The 16068-nt window shown below is 35.5% G+C and overlaps 1 protein-coding gene across 1 annotated transcript; it reads left to right on the top strand.

The window, feature by feature from the left end:
• Nucleotides 1–4310: 4310 nt before the first annotated feature.
• Nucleotides 4311–14750, top strand: LOC117324222 (zinc finger C2HC domain-containing protein 1C-like). Its single transcript, XM_033879970.1, is given in 5 exon segments — nt 4311–4422; nt 9243–10141; nt 10143–10313; nt 10578–11192; nt 11874–14750. Coding segments are annotated over 4 exon segments (1923 nt in total). The 5' UTR covers nt 4311–4422; nt 9243–9256; the 3' UTR covers nt 12126–14750.
• Nucleotides 14751–16068: the final 1318 nt, after the last annotated feature.

Genomic DNA, 16068 nt, shown 5'->3' with positions numbered 1-16068 from the left:
CCTTTCCTATGTACCCTTCCACACTAAAACAGCCAGTTTGTCCTTGAATTGCTGACAATGTCTTTGACCTTCCCATACCAAACAGGGAGGTGAACACATTCAACACCCCACTAGTTTTATGTGTCTGAAGTACAACATGTCCTGTGATATCATTTCTTAGGGAAAAAGATATAGCAGGCCTCATTAATGATATGCCCTCTAACCTCTTTTTCACTCTCTCAAACTCCAGAACTGGATTCATGGCTTTTTTCCTTACTGGCATATTGTAAAACAAATCATGTGCAGTGACTGTAGTACCAGCACTTGGTCGCGGTACACTTGACTGCACCACCTTCATTGGTGTCCCTTTGTTGAATATCTTACAGAATGTCGGTGTTAAATGTTTTGTTCGGGATGTTATTTCTAATATTGAACTTGCATCTGTCAGACTGGCAACAGCCTCTCCACGGTATCCATAGTGACGAAGCTGACTGAGATCCTCCATTGAGTGACATTTACTGGTGTGATACCTATAACAACAAAATCATAAAAACTTATAAATGATTGGACATGATTGAGAAGTAAACTTAATACATCCTGACAGAAATAAAGCACGATCTATGATCATAATTACTTATTATTACATGTGAACATTAGCACAAACATACTTCTCAATTTGTATAGAACAGAAAATAATAGAAGATGAGGTGTTCCAGTCCTGTTACCCTTCACAACATCCACTAATGTTATATCTTGAAGCAGTAGCAATTTCATTTTTTTCTCATTTCATCAAATACTTCAAAGAAATAACATCAAGCTAATGTATAACATACATGTATAATATGTATATCCGTTTACTAGTATACAATATATCATGGGTGTCTGTACAATAGTCCAGAATATTTAACAAAAGGTACTGGTAATCGACCGATGTTCTATTGCACGAGCCAAAAGGCAGAGTGCAATAGTACACCGGTTGATAACCAATACCGAGGGTCAAATATTCTGGACAATTGCACAGACACCCATGATATACTTGTTTTATTACATACTCATTAAAACACAATTAGAATCACTGAAATTGACTTTCCTGTAGACATAGAAGTCGCTATGACTGACGTCTGGCAGTGTTGACATCTGAGTAACTTAGACGCTTGAAAGGGTAGGACTAAATTTTGAAAGGTCACAGGTGTTCATTAGTTCGCACGTGGCCGTGCAATAGTACTTTTAGCTGCGCAATAGTTCAAAATATAGCTTATGCGTATAGTTAAGGAAAACCAAATTCATTATGTGATGATAATGCATAGTGTAAATCATATTGCAATGTTGTCTTTGCACTGCGATTAGTGTACCCAGACTAGTGAGATGTGGGCTTCTGTCAACCCTAAGGTAGAGACTCCTTTCTGTCAACCCTGAGGTGGGGACTTCTGTCAACCCTGTGGTGGGACTTCTGTCAACCCTGTGGTGTGGGCTTATTTCTGTTAACTATGAGAGAGGGCCCTTTTGTGTCAACCCCGAGATGGGAACTTACTGTCAGCCTGTGGCAGGCTCACTTCTATCAACCCCAAGGTGGCAGAAAATTTCAGTCAACCCTTATTAGGTGGGGGGTTACTTCTGTCAACCCTGAGATAGGGGCTTAATTACTTCTGAGGTGTGGGCTGATGTCTGTCAACCTAAGGTGTAGACTTACTTCTGTTCAAAATATAGCTTATGCATATAGTTTACTTCTGTAAACCCTGAGGAGAACGCCTTGTGTAGTAATAAAATGCTGCTCTTGTTCAGAGAGTGAAAAGTGTTCTATCGGATGAAATTGAGTTTAACAGATCGTTGACTAAGGTTGAAATAAAACATTGTTTTTTCAAAATTGTGAGAGAAATGACCAGGAAGGGAGGTAATTTTTCTATAGAAATTATCTCCCCTTAAATTCTGTTTACTTGTGTTGCGTGCAAAGTCTGTTGTTCAGTTGAAATTTGGTCATGCACTTTTCTTCCCATTAGAATTTTAAATATTGGTAGGTATGTATCTATCACATTTATTCTGTGACACAGACAAAAGTGAATGTTTGCCTCAGGACGATCAAATAGTAAATTTAATCAAAATCCTTTCATTGGTCTTTTATTAATAAAACAGTAATGGATTGGCTGAACCGTGAGGTACAAAAGTTGGCTTCTTGGTCTTATGACCCTGAAACCTCAGCAGTTCCTGAGATTAGCTAGTTAAATCAGGACAGGACGGTATGGGATATGACGCAACACTACGGACATGGCTTACACTGTATGCTGCCCAATTCATGGCAGGGGCATAAAAATGTGGTAAATTTCAAATGAAAAATTGGACATAAAATTTGACCTTTGTCCCACAAGTTCAAGCTGACTTTGGGTCATTCCTGATCCGTTGTCTACCACCTGGATTTTGAAGCAAGACAGGTCAATACGGACAGCAACACATGTGGCACCAGCATCAACAGAGTTGAGAACAAGCTCCTCCATACACTGAGCAACACTGCTGAGGGCCACACCTGTCCTCAGATAAGACCTCACCCCTGGGGATAGAGGTTGTATGCCTGGTCCAGCCATACCTCTCAGGCAGTTCAATGGTTCAGCTAACTAATCCTGATATTCAGTTCATTCTGATAACTCAGTCACACCCTATGGAGACTTAGAGGTATAACCTGAAAGAAGACAAAACACAAATAAGGTGTATTGTTATACATGTATATCTACCTTTGTAGACAGGTAAAATATATGTAACAGATTACAAAAATAAGCAGAGACATATATAATTTTTTCAATAAAAATCACAGAAACTGAAACCTCTTTCAAATTTTCAGGATTTTCTTCTCTCCACCCAAATTGAAAGTTTACACTAACTACCAAACCAGATTGTAGATTTAGAGATATCAAAGTATTATGTATATCATGCCGAGATTTACAATAGAAATTTTTTATTAAAAAAATATCATATACTTTGTCGGTGTTCACGGATGCGCAGTATTCTCAAGTTTTTTTTGGTAAAACTGGCGAGAAACATCATAAAACCATGTTAAATTCCATGTCCATAATATCCAAAACAGTAGTCGTGACTAGGCTTTGTATGCACTGAGAGTCATTACTACCTGTCAATAGGTGGCTTCTGAGCTACATGTATATGAAGGTGCGCTCATGTATGCACGCACGTGCTGCAGGTATTTCATTCATATACAGAAAGCCTATGTTACAGTACCTCAGCTACATTTTGGATATTGTGGACATGAAAATGGATTGGATTTTGTGATGTTTATTGCCAGTTTTTCCCAAAAAATCTTGATAAGTTGTCATATTACATAACTTATGATAAGAACAGGATAACGCATGTGCAGGTAAGATAATAATTCATCTTTCATGACACAAGAATACTGCACACCCGTGAACACTGACAAAGTGTGTGATAATTTTTAAAGTAAAGGCAAATTTCACATTTGCTAACATTTTCCTATTTATTTATCTACTATTAATGTCAATGAATAACTTATTTTGTGTGAAAACATTTCTATGCATGCATGTTTTCTTAACATTAAACCTATTTTCATCTGATAGCATCGGCCATTGCACCCGACAATACCCTTTAAATTAAAATTAAGGACTCTAAGCCTGCATTAATTTGAAGTATAAGAAAATACCAGGAAATTAACTTACAAATGCATGTATTAAAGTACATGTATGTATACGTACAAACTGATTATAACTATTCGCTTATTATAACTATTTTTTATTTCATTGCAATCGGTTTGTTATATGTTACACGACTTGCATACAGTATGATTATAAGAATTTGACGTTCTGTTGACAAGAATATGCAATAATCCTTATAAAAATAACCAATATTTGATTTATCTGGTAACTCTATTTTCACTTTGCATTAAGTATGCTTAGATGCTGTGACCAAACTATACATGTAAGGTGCTCTAATCATAAAGTTTACTGATAAGCTGGATTCAAGTTATGAATGAAATAATGGAAAGGAGAGGAACAAGTCTTACCAAGAAGCATCAATGTAGTGCACAGTCAGCACACGCTTTTCCAGTCAGCACATTATAAGTTTGATAGACCGCGCGAGATTTTACTGTTCAACTTCCGGTTACTTTCGGTTACTAAGACATATCACTCATTTGCAAAATAAAGGCTATAGCGAAGACAATTTCATATTTTCGTAGAACACTCTTCTGGATATCTGTTGTCTGAATGTTCGAATCGTTCACCACTAGTAATTACTTCCATATATATATGAAATATTACGGAATATAATTACGAACTATTTTGTTTTGAAGTGTATGAATCTCTGTCGTCAAGAGCCGATAAACAATATGGCGACGACCATTGAGGCATTACATTGTTATGATACCCACGATACCGGTATTAGAAACAGACAGTCGAACATCTGACATCTCTGAATAGGTTAACTAAGGTGAGTTCGAAATATGATTTTACTCTGCGTATCTGTAAGAAATTTTAATCACTAGTTTAATGAGAAACACGAATGTTAGATGATATATTCGTGAATCAACTGATCAAGACCTTCAAAAATCAGTACAGTACCTCTACAGTAGTGATTGTGTAGACTACAAACATGCATACACATTTTTCTATAGTATCAGTAAATTTCATATATCAAAAGCATTTTCTTGTTATTGGGGTCTTTGAGAAAGTTCCCCCCCCCCCCCCCCCCCCTTTTTTTTTTTTTTTAGAATTTACCAATTATCAATAATGTTTTTAATATAAAATGTCTTCTTACAATTTACAGTCGTACAGTTAGTTTTTCATCAGTCAAAAATGGTTTTACGTGTATTTATATGTACATGTAGATGACACATGTGGTCTCTGACTTGATTGAATTATATATATTCTAGGCTTTATTTTCTTAATTGAGGGTAAAGAAAAAAGTGATAAGCAGAAAAATTAAGCTACTTTAATGTTTGTGTTACCCATTTTGAACTTCTTCTTTGGCAAAATTTTGATAAATATGTAAACAAACTACCTGTTAAAGTTCCTTCAGTGATCTTTAGCCTTATAGAAATGTAACAGAGCACATGATTAATTAGATTTAAATCACTGCCTCCGCTAGGGATCGAACCCGGGACCTCTGGCTTACTAGTCTTATGCTCAACCGATCGAGCTAAAGAGAAGATCTCTCTAGCCGAGTGGTACACTTAATATTGCGGCTAGTATTTACCAGGGTTACATACTCCCCCTCCAGGAAAGAACTCGTCCTCGAGTTTCCAGGGGTAACAGCGATGCTTTCGCAAGCAGCGATGAGTATCATTCCTGAGTCGATCCCTACATGGGCGCCAATGTAACAGAGCGCATGATTGATTAAATTTAAATCACTGCCTCCGCTATAGGGATCGAACCCGGGACCTCTGGCTTACTAGTCTTACGCTCAACCGATCGAGCTAAAGAGAAGATCTCTCTAGCCGAGTGATATATTGCGGCTAGTATTTACCAGGGTTACATACTCCCCCTCCAGGAAAGAACTCGTCCTCGAGTTTCCAGGGGTAACAGCGATGCTTGTGGAGCAATCCTGAGTATTTTCCCCGGGTCCCTACATGGGCGCCATTTGTAACCCTCACTAGCTCTGGGTACAACTCCGACACGAGTTTCTGGTTACAATGTTTTATATATTAGATATAAATGAACCTGCAGTAAAAGATACGAAATTATCACTTAATTAATATATATGTACAAGTGTAGTTTCGGTTTCTATTTATAGCATGGTATATTTAAAATACATATACACGGAGCTACTGTTATACAGTTATGTGAGTAATATACAGGTACTTACCAGGGACTGGACAGGAAGGCAATACTGTGAATATATATATATGCAGGAGCTCCATCCTGCTTCTCAGCTAAGTGCTATGTGAATGGGACATACAGGGTAGACAGGGTGGTGATGTGTGCTGGTAGAAATGCGTGCAACTCGCTCTCCCACGACACACGATATACCTGTGATGACACGGGCACATCCAAAACAGCACAAACAAGTGTGACCTAGCTAGTGCAATGAGTACACCCTGTTACAGAAATATGATATTTATATCCGTTTTGGCTGTTCATGAGAATGATAGTCTTTAAAACACTTGTTATTTACTTTTATGTTATAACATGCATTTTTCTTATACAGCCTGTCTGTCATTTCACCCATTAAATATATCAATTTCCTTTGAATTTAATGCACATACTATCATTGTACAATATAAAAATACAGTTGTTTACACTACTGACAGCTAATAATTATAAATTAAGCAAAATATTTTGTATAGAAATTGTGCACTCATGTACAGTTATTTAAATGCTAACAGTTACATTATTTATTTGCATAATTATATCAGAAGTCAAACACAATTTTTAAGATAAGTAAATGCCTAAAAAACAACACACATCACAAATTTCTCTTGGAAAAGAGATATACAATGTACATGTATTGATAATACACTGAAGAGACATAAGAAACATGTATACAGTATATATCATAACTCTCAATTCTCTCTCAATATAATCTTTTTTTAGTAACGATGAAAATGAAAAATTTGGAATAACAATATGGTAAATCAGAGACCTATGTCTGGTCTCCTGGTGTAAATAAAAAGAAAAGTGCAGACATTTAATTGAGAAGCATATTAAACCAAATTGAACTTTAGACCTGCAGTCACATAAAAAAGGAACTGCATTTGCTATGCTTGTATTCTGTTCTGTGATATTTACTTTCTTCTATTGTGTCATGTTTTGAAAAGTCAGAATTAGTTATTGCTGATAAGTCCTTATAGCCACAGGCCTCTGTTATTTTGAATTGATGAAATATTGCTATATGAAACTTAAAGGCTTATAATTAGACAACACCACTGAACAAGCCTACATTAACTCCTGAATCATTGATGTATTTGGTAGCACTAATGCAGCTCAACAAAATCAATTTCCTCTATAGTATTGATGTTAATTTCAAGCTGATTTATTAATGATCTTAAGGGACTGAGAGTGTATATAGTCCTAGCGCTGGACTGGTATGATTACTCTGCAGTAGTCTAAACATATCAATCATTCATTGTTGCCTGACGTAGGTTACAACTGAGATTTAGCCTGGCTATGTACATGTATATCAAACATTGCATTGCGGTGAATACATTTGAAAGTGTTGAAAGGCATTACCTCTGATGTCATAGGATTATGTTCATATCTAGAGAATTATTGCAAACTAATTATATGTAAATGCATTGACCTAGTTTAAAGTAAGTTTTCATGCTTATAGCAAATCTTTGGATTATTATGGAGCTGGACCAGTACAAAACAATGTGGGTATATCATTGACATATTTATCACACATTTTTATATATTAACATAATACATTGTATACATTTTATTCATTGGAGAGTACTTTGTGCAGTACTGTTGGGTTGTGTTGTTAAGATCGTTTTACATACATTGTATATCCTGTATAATATGACTTTTTTTATGTGTACACAAAAAGTAATACAAATTGAACATTTTAGGCCCTGCCAATATATTGTTGAGGGTAAGCACGGTTGAGGTAGCATAAATTGTTGTATGACACAGAATGAAAAAAAAAAGAGTCTTACCCCTAAGTGATCTAGGAATCAGACCCTGGGATTAGTTTTTCATTCTGGGTCACAGGAATATATCAAGCCCCTGTGGTTGTAAGTTATAACCCTCTCCATCTTCCAGTGATTAGACTTCATCCTTAGTTCTTTTTTATCCAGCCCTACAAGTGCTGCATTCATCAACCAATTTCTATACAATTGTTGCACCAAAGAAATAAATACATAATTATCTACAAGGCTTTGAATTTGAGTCGTTTAAGGTCAAATTGTAATTACATTGCTTCCATACTGGTTTGATGGGATACAGTCTGTAATTTGTCCTTTTGTGACCTCATGAGAATTTCTTTCATGTAGATTTGCAGGTATAAACACATTTTTAGTAAGTTAATAAAGAGAGACAGAGAGCATCATTAAAATAAATAATAGCTGGGTAATTATATAAGCTCTTTGCACTGTGGATATGATTTTTAAATTGATTTTTCTTTTCATTATTTCTAAAATACTTTTTCATTGTATTTGCAATAGATAAAAGTATAATTTAAAAGAGACAACTTAATGTTTTACATTGACAACAGTATTTTATATCTTTCATATCCAGCAAGGAAGGAACTCATTAAAATTAACAATTTACCATTATAGTTTAACAAATATTAATGACTTTTGCCTTGTCAGTGAATTATCTAAAAAGACTTCATTAGAAAATGTACATAAATATTGTATGTCAATACATACATGTAAAATGTTATTGCTTATAATGGGCTTTAAAGTGGCATTAGTTAAAACTTAAGATTCCTACTATTGTTGATTTAATGTCAATTATGGCAATCAATATTTAATATGAATTGAATAAATTTACACATTAGACAATGAAATCAAAGCATAACCAGCATGAAATAGAAAGAACAGATTTTGATGTTTACGTTGTAGAAACACTTTTAAAGAAATACACCCACATTCAATGTAAAACATTTGCCACACACACATATATATACTAGCTACCAAGATTTAGTTGCTCTTCTTAAGCCACCAATAGATAGAAATCAAAAGTTGTAAACACAAGATTTTAAAGGATTTTTTATTTCATATGAGATCTTATGAATGCAGTCTTAGAAGTTTTATTTGCCTTAGTGACCAAAAATTAAAACCTTGACACGAGTTCCATAGTCATATTTTGTATCGGGTTATAATAAGTTATGTTTGCACATACTTGTAAATATTTTTTATCATGTTTGAAAAAAAAGGTTGTGTGTTTTCATTAGTTTACCATCCTATATCTGTATCTGATGCGTCTGGTTAGTTACTTTGAAATATCATATGGTAACTGTTAACACAGTAAATAAATGGCAAACATATAGCCGAACATGGGATTTAAAAGGTCTTAGAGCTATGATCGGACATATGTATTTCATGGGAAAGAAAGGTAGGAGTGTCTAGGGCCTACAGGTACATATAAAGGGGGTTTATGTGTAAGCATTGCTGTCCTGTATTTCTGCTTACCCTTCAGATGTTTATTTCAAAAATCGGGATTTGTGTTGTTGGAGACGATAATTTATATAAAGTTATGTAATATAATGCTTAAGTTTTATAGTATTTGATGTTTTTATTGAATAATGTGCTGTTGTGTAATATAAACACAAGCGCCAGAAAAGATATGTCGATGTTATTGTTTCAGTGCCCACCCTCCAGATGATTAGCAGTAGTGTAGTGGACCGCTCGCCTGTGTATGGAGGTTCGTCCAACTACCAAAAAATAGACTACTCCAACTCAGCCAAGAGAACGAATATGGACGGGGGTCAGCCAAAGATGTCCCGTTTACAGCTAATGCAAATGCAGTACCAACAGCGTATGTTGAAGGATAAAGAAGAGAAGCTTGTCAACATGTATCAGGAGAACCAGCAGCGTGCAATCAATCGTGTCCAGTCCAAAGGTATGGCAAGAGAATTTTTTCGAGAGCGACGTGAAATGGAAGCCAACGGTAACTTGGATCAAATGCCATCTATTGCCCAGCATTATCAGCAGAAACGGAGAGAAAATGGGGTGCATGTTAACAACAATTCCCCTCACGGTACGATCAGTAGGCACAACTCGTTTGGTTCTAATCAAAGTCAAAGACAGTATGTGGGTAATAACCGTCAAAACTCTGGTGGTCACCAGGGCTACAAGACCAGATACCAGAAAATGTCCAGCGCTGGTAGAGATAAGTCTAACCCTCTAGCACCAATAGAAAGAACAAATTCACAAGAAAATGATTTTTTCCCAAGGAAACCACAAATTCATGGTCGGCCACGAACGAAAGATTCTGAGAAGAGACCAGTACGTGAAGACCAAATGCCAAAAAGTGCACCTATCAATGATTTTTCTCCTTATGATGACAGCCCGCCACCAAATCTGACCAACTTAAAAAATACCCAGAGACAGAAAGTAAACGCCTTTGGTTATGGTGGGCGTCCACCGAAAGGAACAACGTCTAAGACCACAAAACCTTCTGACTTCCAACAGTTCCAGTCAGACAGAGACCAGGAGCGTGCCGACAGACTAAGGAGACACCAGCAAACTCTAGATCGTGGAATTGGTGGCGGGATATGAGTATGAGGATGAAAAGGAGAATGAATCTGAGGCAAACTCACAGCGGGAAACAGCAGTAGACATTGAGAGAAAACAGCAAGAGATCATGGACAAAATTGCGCGTCAACAGGCTGAGCTTGAGAGAATAAGGAAACAGCGGGCTTCCGAAGAGGAAGAGGTAAGTTAAAACTAAGACTTGAGCATTACTTGGGGTCACACCTTAGATTTTGGCCTAGCTTAGAAATATTATTGACATATGATTTTTATAACTTATGTATAGTGTAATGTGTGTTGGGTATCCCTGCATAATATTTTGGTTTATAGTGTTGGATCTATAAAGTAGCAATACATTACAAATAATGATAAACCCAAGCTTACATCTATATACGTAAATATTATGATGATTTAGTTAAACCTTTAAAAGCAATTTAATATCTTGTAGGAAAAGAGAGAGAGAGAACGACGTAAAAAGAGAGAAGAGGAGAGACGAAAAAAAATGAAAGAAGACGAGGAAAAACGAAGGAAGGAAGAAAGGGAGAGGAGGGAGATGGAAGAAGAAGCAAAGAGGAAATCAGAACAGCAGCGCAAGACAAACAAATCACGCTCTAGATACGATAACCAATATCAAGATAATGGAAGCGAGGGATATGCCTCAAATATGTCAAGTTTCCGAGCAGAACCAACTCCACCTCCGCAGCCTAAACCCGCACGCAAGGCAATCATTCGTCGCCCTCCACCACAGCAAAATCCTTTAGCAATGTCTTCCGACAGCGCGCATGACAACAAACCCATAAATTCTGCTCGAGGTGGGAATCTAAGCATCTTCGAGCAAGCTGCACGTATGGAAGGTGCTTTTGACACTGATCATGTAAAGCAAGTAAAGTGTTCAAATTGTGGTCGTAAATTCAATGCTGACAGAATAGGCAAGCATAGGGAATTCTGTGGCAATATCACGAAGAAACGAAAGGTTTTGGATGGCACCAAGATGAGGGTTCAAGGAACAGAACTGGAAAAATATGTAGGAAAGAACGGCTCCCCGAAAAGATCGGCTCCTTCTGTAAGTTTTGTTTTTAGTATTCAAATCACTAGCAACAAAGGATATAATGTGGCATTCACTATTTTTATTATACTATTCAGAATATATTCCTATTTTTTGGTCTGGATAGGGTACCATTTTGTCTGTATTTTTCTAACTACCACATGCAGCAAGAATTCCTTATTTTATTTTTTCCGGAACCTATTTCAGTAGTTATTCCATACACTTGCGACTTCAGTGTACACTATAAAGAGAGCCGTTATCGTAACGTCACTAGCATAACTGTATTGATTGTGTTAGATAACCTTTATATCTCTATCCTTACCAACATGAAGACTATGTTACACAGTATTTTAATGATTTTTCAAGGTGTATAAACGAAACTTTATATATATACTAATCTTGTGGTCTTGCAATGTCTTTCAAATTTCTAGTTTTCAGTCTTCCCATAGTATCATTTCACTGATTTTTTTAACAGACAAACAACGGAGATGCTACATAGCTTTGGTCGACAGTTACAGTTGTTATTAAATTCATATAAAGTTTTAAACAAAAGAAAAAAACACGAAAGAATGGATGTATCGTGATGGGTAATTTTATCGAACTCTAAAATATGATGAAATGTAAACGTATTTATTATTGATAGGTTTGTTGTTCCGAGGTTTACCAAGGTAAATTGCAACTGTGTTATCTTCATTTCAGGGAAAGAAAGGGAATTGGAGAAAGCAGCATGAAGAGTTTGTTAATAACATTAGGTATGCCAGAAAGGTCGCCCAGGTACAGAAGGAGGGAGGAAGTCTAAATAGCCTGCCTCCTCCGCCCCCGGCAGAAAATGCAGATTATGTTCAATGTCCTCACTGTAACCGCAGATACAATGAAACGGCAGCAGAGAGGCACATACCTAAGTGTAAGGACATTAAGGCCAGACCTACTGCACTAAAGAGAAGAAGATAGTGCCTTTCATTCCACAATTCATCAATATTTTTACTTTACACTCCCGTGTAAGGGCACTGGACCCGCTATTCATTTACCATGTAAACCAAAAGAGGACATTTTGCAAAAAAAATGCAAGAGTACCCTTGATCTGCTGGGTATCTTAACCCATTTTAAATCGTGACTGAACTCATTTGAAATGATGACTCCGGTAGCACGTTCCATCCGAACACTGGAGGATTTAGAACTTCCACTGGAAGTTTCATTTGCTGTGACAAGAAAAGTGTAAAGCACTCATACCATCGTATAAATGCACGAACAATGAAAGAAAACAATATATGCATTCATTTCTATAATATTATTTTCACGTGGTGAGAGTTAACATATGTCCGTAAGATGAATTTTTCAAAAAAAGTGTAAAAGAAAGCTATCAGTATATGAAGGATTGAATCTCAAACATGAAAGAGGACTTCAAGTTTAAATTCATCTGAAAACTTATTAAGATTTTAACACACTGACCGTGTTGTGTTTGAAAGACATTTGCGATGTTTGAATGGATGCAAATCAACAGAATATCTCACAGACACTTGAATTGGTGCTTGCCAAAAACTTTCATATAATTTAGTTTCGATTACTATCAGTATCTACTTACCGAATGTAGTATTCTGATGTTTATCAATATAAATTATAAACACACATGTTTTCTTCAAGTAAGCAATACAAATTATGAGTTCGATACCTCCATGGCGCCATTGGTAAGTGTTTCTAAACAAGCATAGTTCTGGGGCTGCATTTGAAATCGTGATATTCTAGCTATATCGGGTGTCTCTGTTTGAAAGGTCTTACTGACGCTCACCATAATATATATAACGGCCATTTACTCACAGGTTAATTGAAGTCTCATTCTAGACTGGTTCTTGTTACGGACTTTTTAAGTGCTGTTTAGTTAATAATTGCATTGTATGCTATTGACTGGCTTTAGAAAGCACCACCGTATCATTCTTTGGACTGAAATAGGTATGAAACAGTGGTGGCTTCTTGCTGATCTGACGTAGTCTGAGATGCTTCTTGTTATTCAATTTTTGCTATGTTGATTTTAAGTTCGTTATAGAAATAATCACTGATCTCAACTAACGTGTTACATTTAATTCACATTGATTCAATATTTTGCTCATAATGGCTTTTTTCTTTGAGTTTTGCAATTAAGTGTTTTTTGACACACATTTGTGTACTTCCTCCCAGAAATCTGATGTTAAGTGATTTTGTAGAGACGTCTCAATTTTATCAATTGAAAGAAATACACTTTTACTGTAACATTGTTTTAGCCTTTTTTTGAGAGTGTACATACTGTACATATTGTTTTCTTTTTGGATGTCACCTTCTTTAAAATTGAAGTGTTATTTTAAGGATGTGATGATGCTACGTTTACTTCATTTGTTCCTGATTTAAAGAACATCCTATATGGTTTATAAATTTACGCGATTATATACCGATCTCCATGTTATTATCTTGTCATAAAGAAGTTTTTCCTATACAAATGTTGACACACTTAATGAATAGCAATCACGTTTTTGGGGGTTGGGTTGTAAGAATGAAATCAACAATTATGTATTTAAGCAAACAGTAGCGAAAATAAGTATGGATTGGAAAATGTGTTTTAGTTCAATCAGTACGAAATACACATTTGCGATTCTCCAGAATCTAAAAGAATTCGTCTCTATATCGGTCTATGTGTTCCTGTTTGAGATAGATATATATCATTTTTATAACACTTGCTGCACTAAGTCTTTTATGGTGTGTGTTTCTGCTCTGTTTACGGTTAACTTGGTCACTGTCAATGTTAATGAAATTCGTTATTGTAATCAGGCATTATCAATCACTGTTGTATGGTTGTTTCCATTATTTATTCAGATTATGTTAACCAATTTATAGATGAGTTCATGCTTTCATAAAGCGATATTTTTAATTATATTTTGTTATAAAATCTGTTATTTTTATCAAATTTCAATAGTTAATCCTCGACAGTTAATAAAACATTTCCTATTCTATGTGATAGCAATGACTGATTCAAGTATCATCAGTTTGTATACAAAACAATCAGTTTCAATTCATACAAAAATAATCACTGATTTTTTTGTATCAGTTATCTTTGTTTTAAAACACTAAAATGTTATTTGAAAAGAAAAAGTAATTCAGATATGGTAATTTGGTGAATTTGAGAGAAAATAGACATAATAGATGTATATTTTTAATGGAAGTGGAATGAAAAGCATATGTAAAGGTTCAACTGGTGTCATTTCGGTGTAAATATCATTCTAAGAATGAACTGATATTTCTGTACCTATTCAATTGCACATTATATTTCACACATTAGCGCGAAAACTACATACTACAACTTATTGGTATAATCACTGTATGGCAATACTTACAAACAGTAAGTTAAGCTATTTTCCAGGTGATGTGATCCTGATCCGGTCACAAGGAAAATCAGTTATATCTTAGGTGAAGAGATAGGGTAAACTATTAACTATGTATTAATGTGACCCTAGCCATTGAGTGCAGCATTGGGGGTATAAGAAGTGATTAAATTAAACCTTACGTTTTATTTGAATTAAATGTGAACATAATTAAAAGTTAAAACTCAGACTCGTTTTTATTTTTAGTATTACCATTTATAATGGCAGTTGGTATGTTGTTTATACTTCGTCCATTTGGGCTATCCTTTTCATCCGTTCGTCTGCTATCCTTTTCATTCGTTAGTCTGATGCACATCAATCCCGACAATATGTGTTTTAAGTATCTCCGACATATTGTGATTGCTTATGTGTTAAAGATGATAAAGTTCGACTGTTTTTGAGAGTATAGTGTACTTTCTTTAAAATGACAATAGGTGAAATGGTACCGTTACTAATTCTTTTTTGGATATGTATTTCTACACACAGATATCAAAACTGATCGTACTCGTAAGTGGTACTTATCGATACGTGGTTTAAGACATTCAATGTGTTTCGAATGCGAGTTATCCAAACACCGAGCGGTAACTGTAATTTCCGTCCTTGATAAATTAACTTTCTAATAATTATAAAATTCTTGTTTGTCAGGCTGAAGATTGTCGTAACATAATCTTACCAGCCGTTCGTCCATAATATCCCTTATGACTGGAGTCACACCTTCGCCCTATTCTAGCTTTTCCGCGCGTGGTTATTCATTTTACAATTCGGCATATTATATTGGGAATGAAAAAAAGATTCAGTTTTGTGAAAGCTTCATTGACAGAGAACTATTACTGCTTTTTAAGATAAGGTATAGCCAGCATTCAACGTGTCAGTAAGTGTAAGACATCAGTGTGGATACAGATAAGTCATTGCTTGAGGCATCAATAATATCAATGTCCTACCCTGATATTGTGCTTAATGTAAAACATGTCCGTCAATAAACCAATGACGTAGAAATATCTCCATGAAATAAGTCAATAAACCAAAAATCGCCATAATTACCCGATATATAACGGATCCATAATTGAAGGCATTTATTAACCTAAACATTTTCTTTGATAGAAACTTCCTACTGCGTGTGGTGTATTCCGTGATTAGAAACAACGATTATCACCCCACTCTGGGAGTTTATTGTCAATGTTAGGATGTTCCCTAATGTACGTTTTTTTTGTTATGGCCTGTGTCTTCGTAGACCTTTTTATTTGTCATATTGTTACGATTATTTAGTTCCGTTATTTGGATATATCCATCAGTGTATTGGTGTAGGAAATCGTAGTTGAATACTAAGCGTATCTTATGATCTAGCATATTCTGAATATAAGCCACCTCTATTCACACAGGCAATCGCAGATTAAACATCTAGTTGGTAATCGAATAAAAGGTTCGAGCAAGTGTGTTGAATGGTTTTCACTGGAATTGAATAGACTGAGAGGTAAACATCACACGGTACTATAAAAGTAAGCAACGTC

Source organism: Pecten maximus, chromosome 3 (genome assembly GCF_902652985.1).
Source record: "Pecten maximus chromosome 3, xPecMax1.1, whole genome shotgun sequence".
Taxonomy (NCBI): Eukaryota; Metazoa; Mollusca; class Bivalvia; order Pectinida; family Pectinidae; genus Pecten; species Pecten maximus.
Note: the sequence above shows the minus strand (reverse complement) of the source record. Positions and strands in the feature narration are given on the sequence as shown.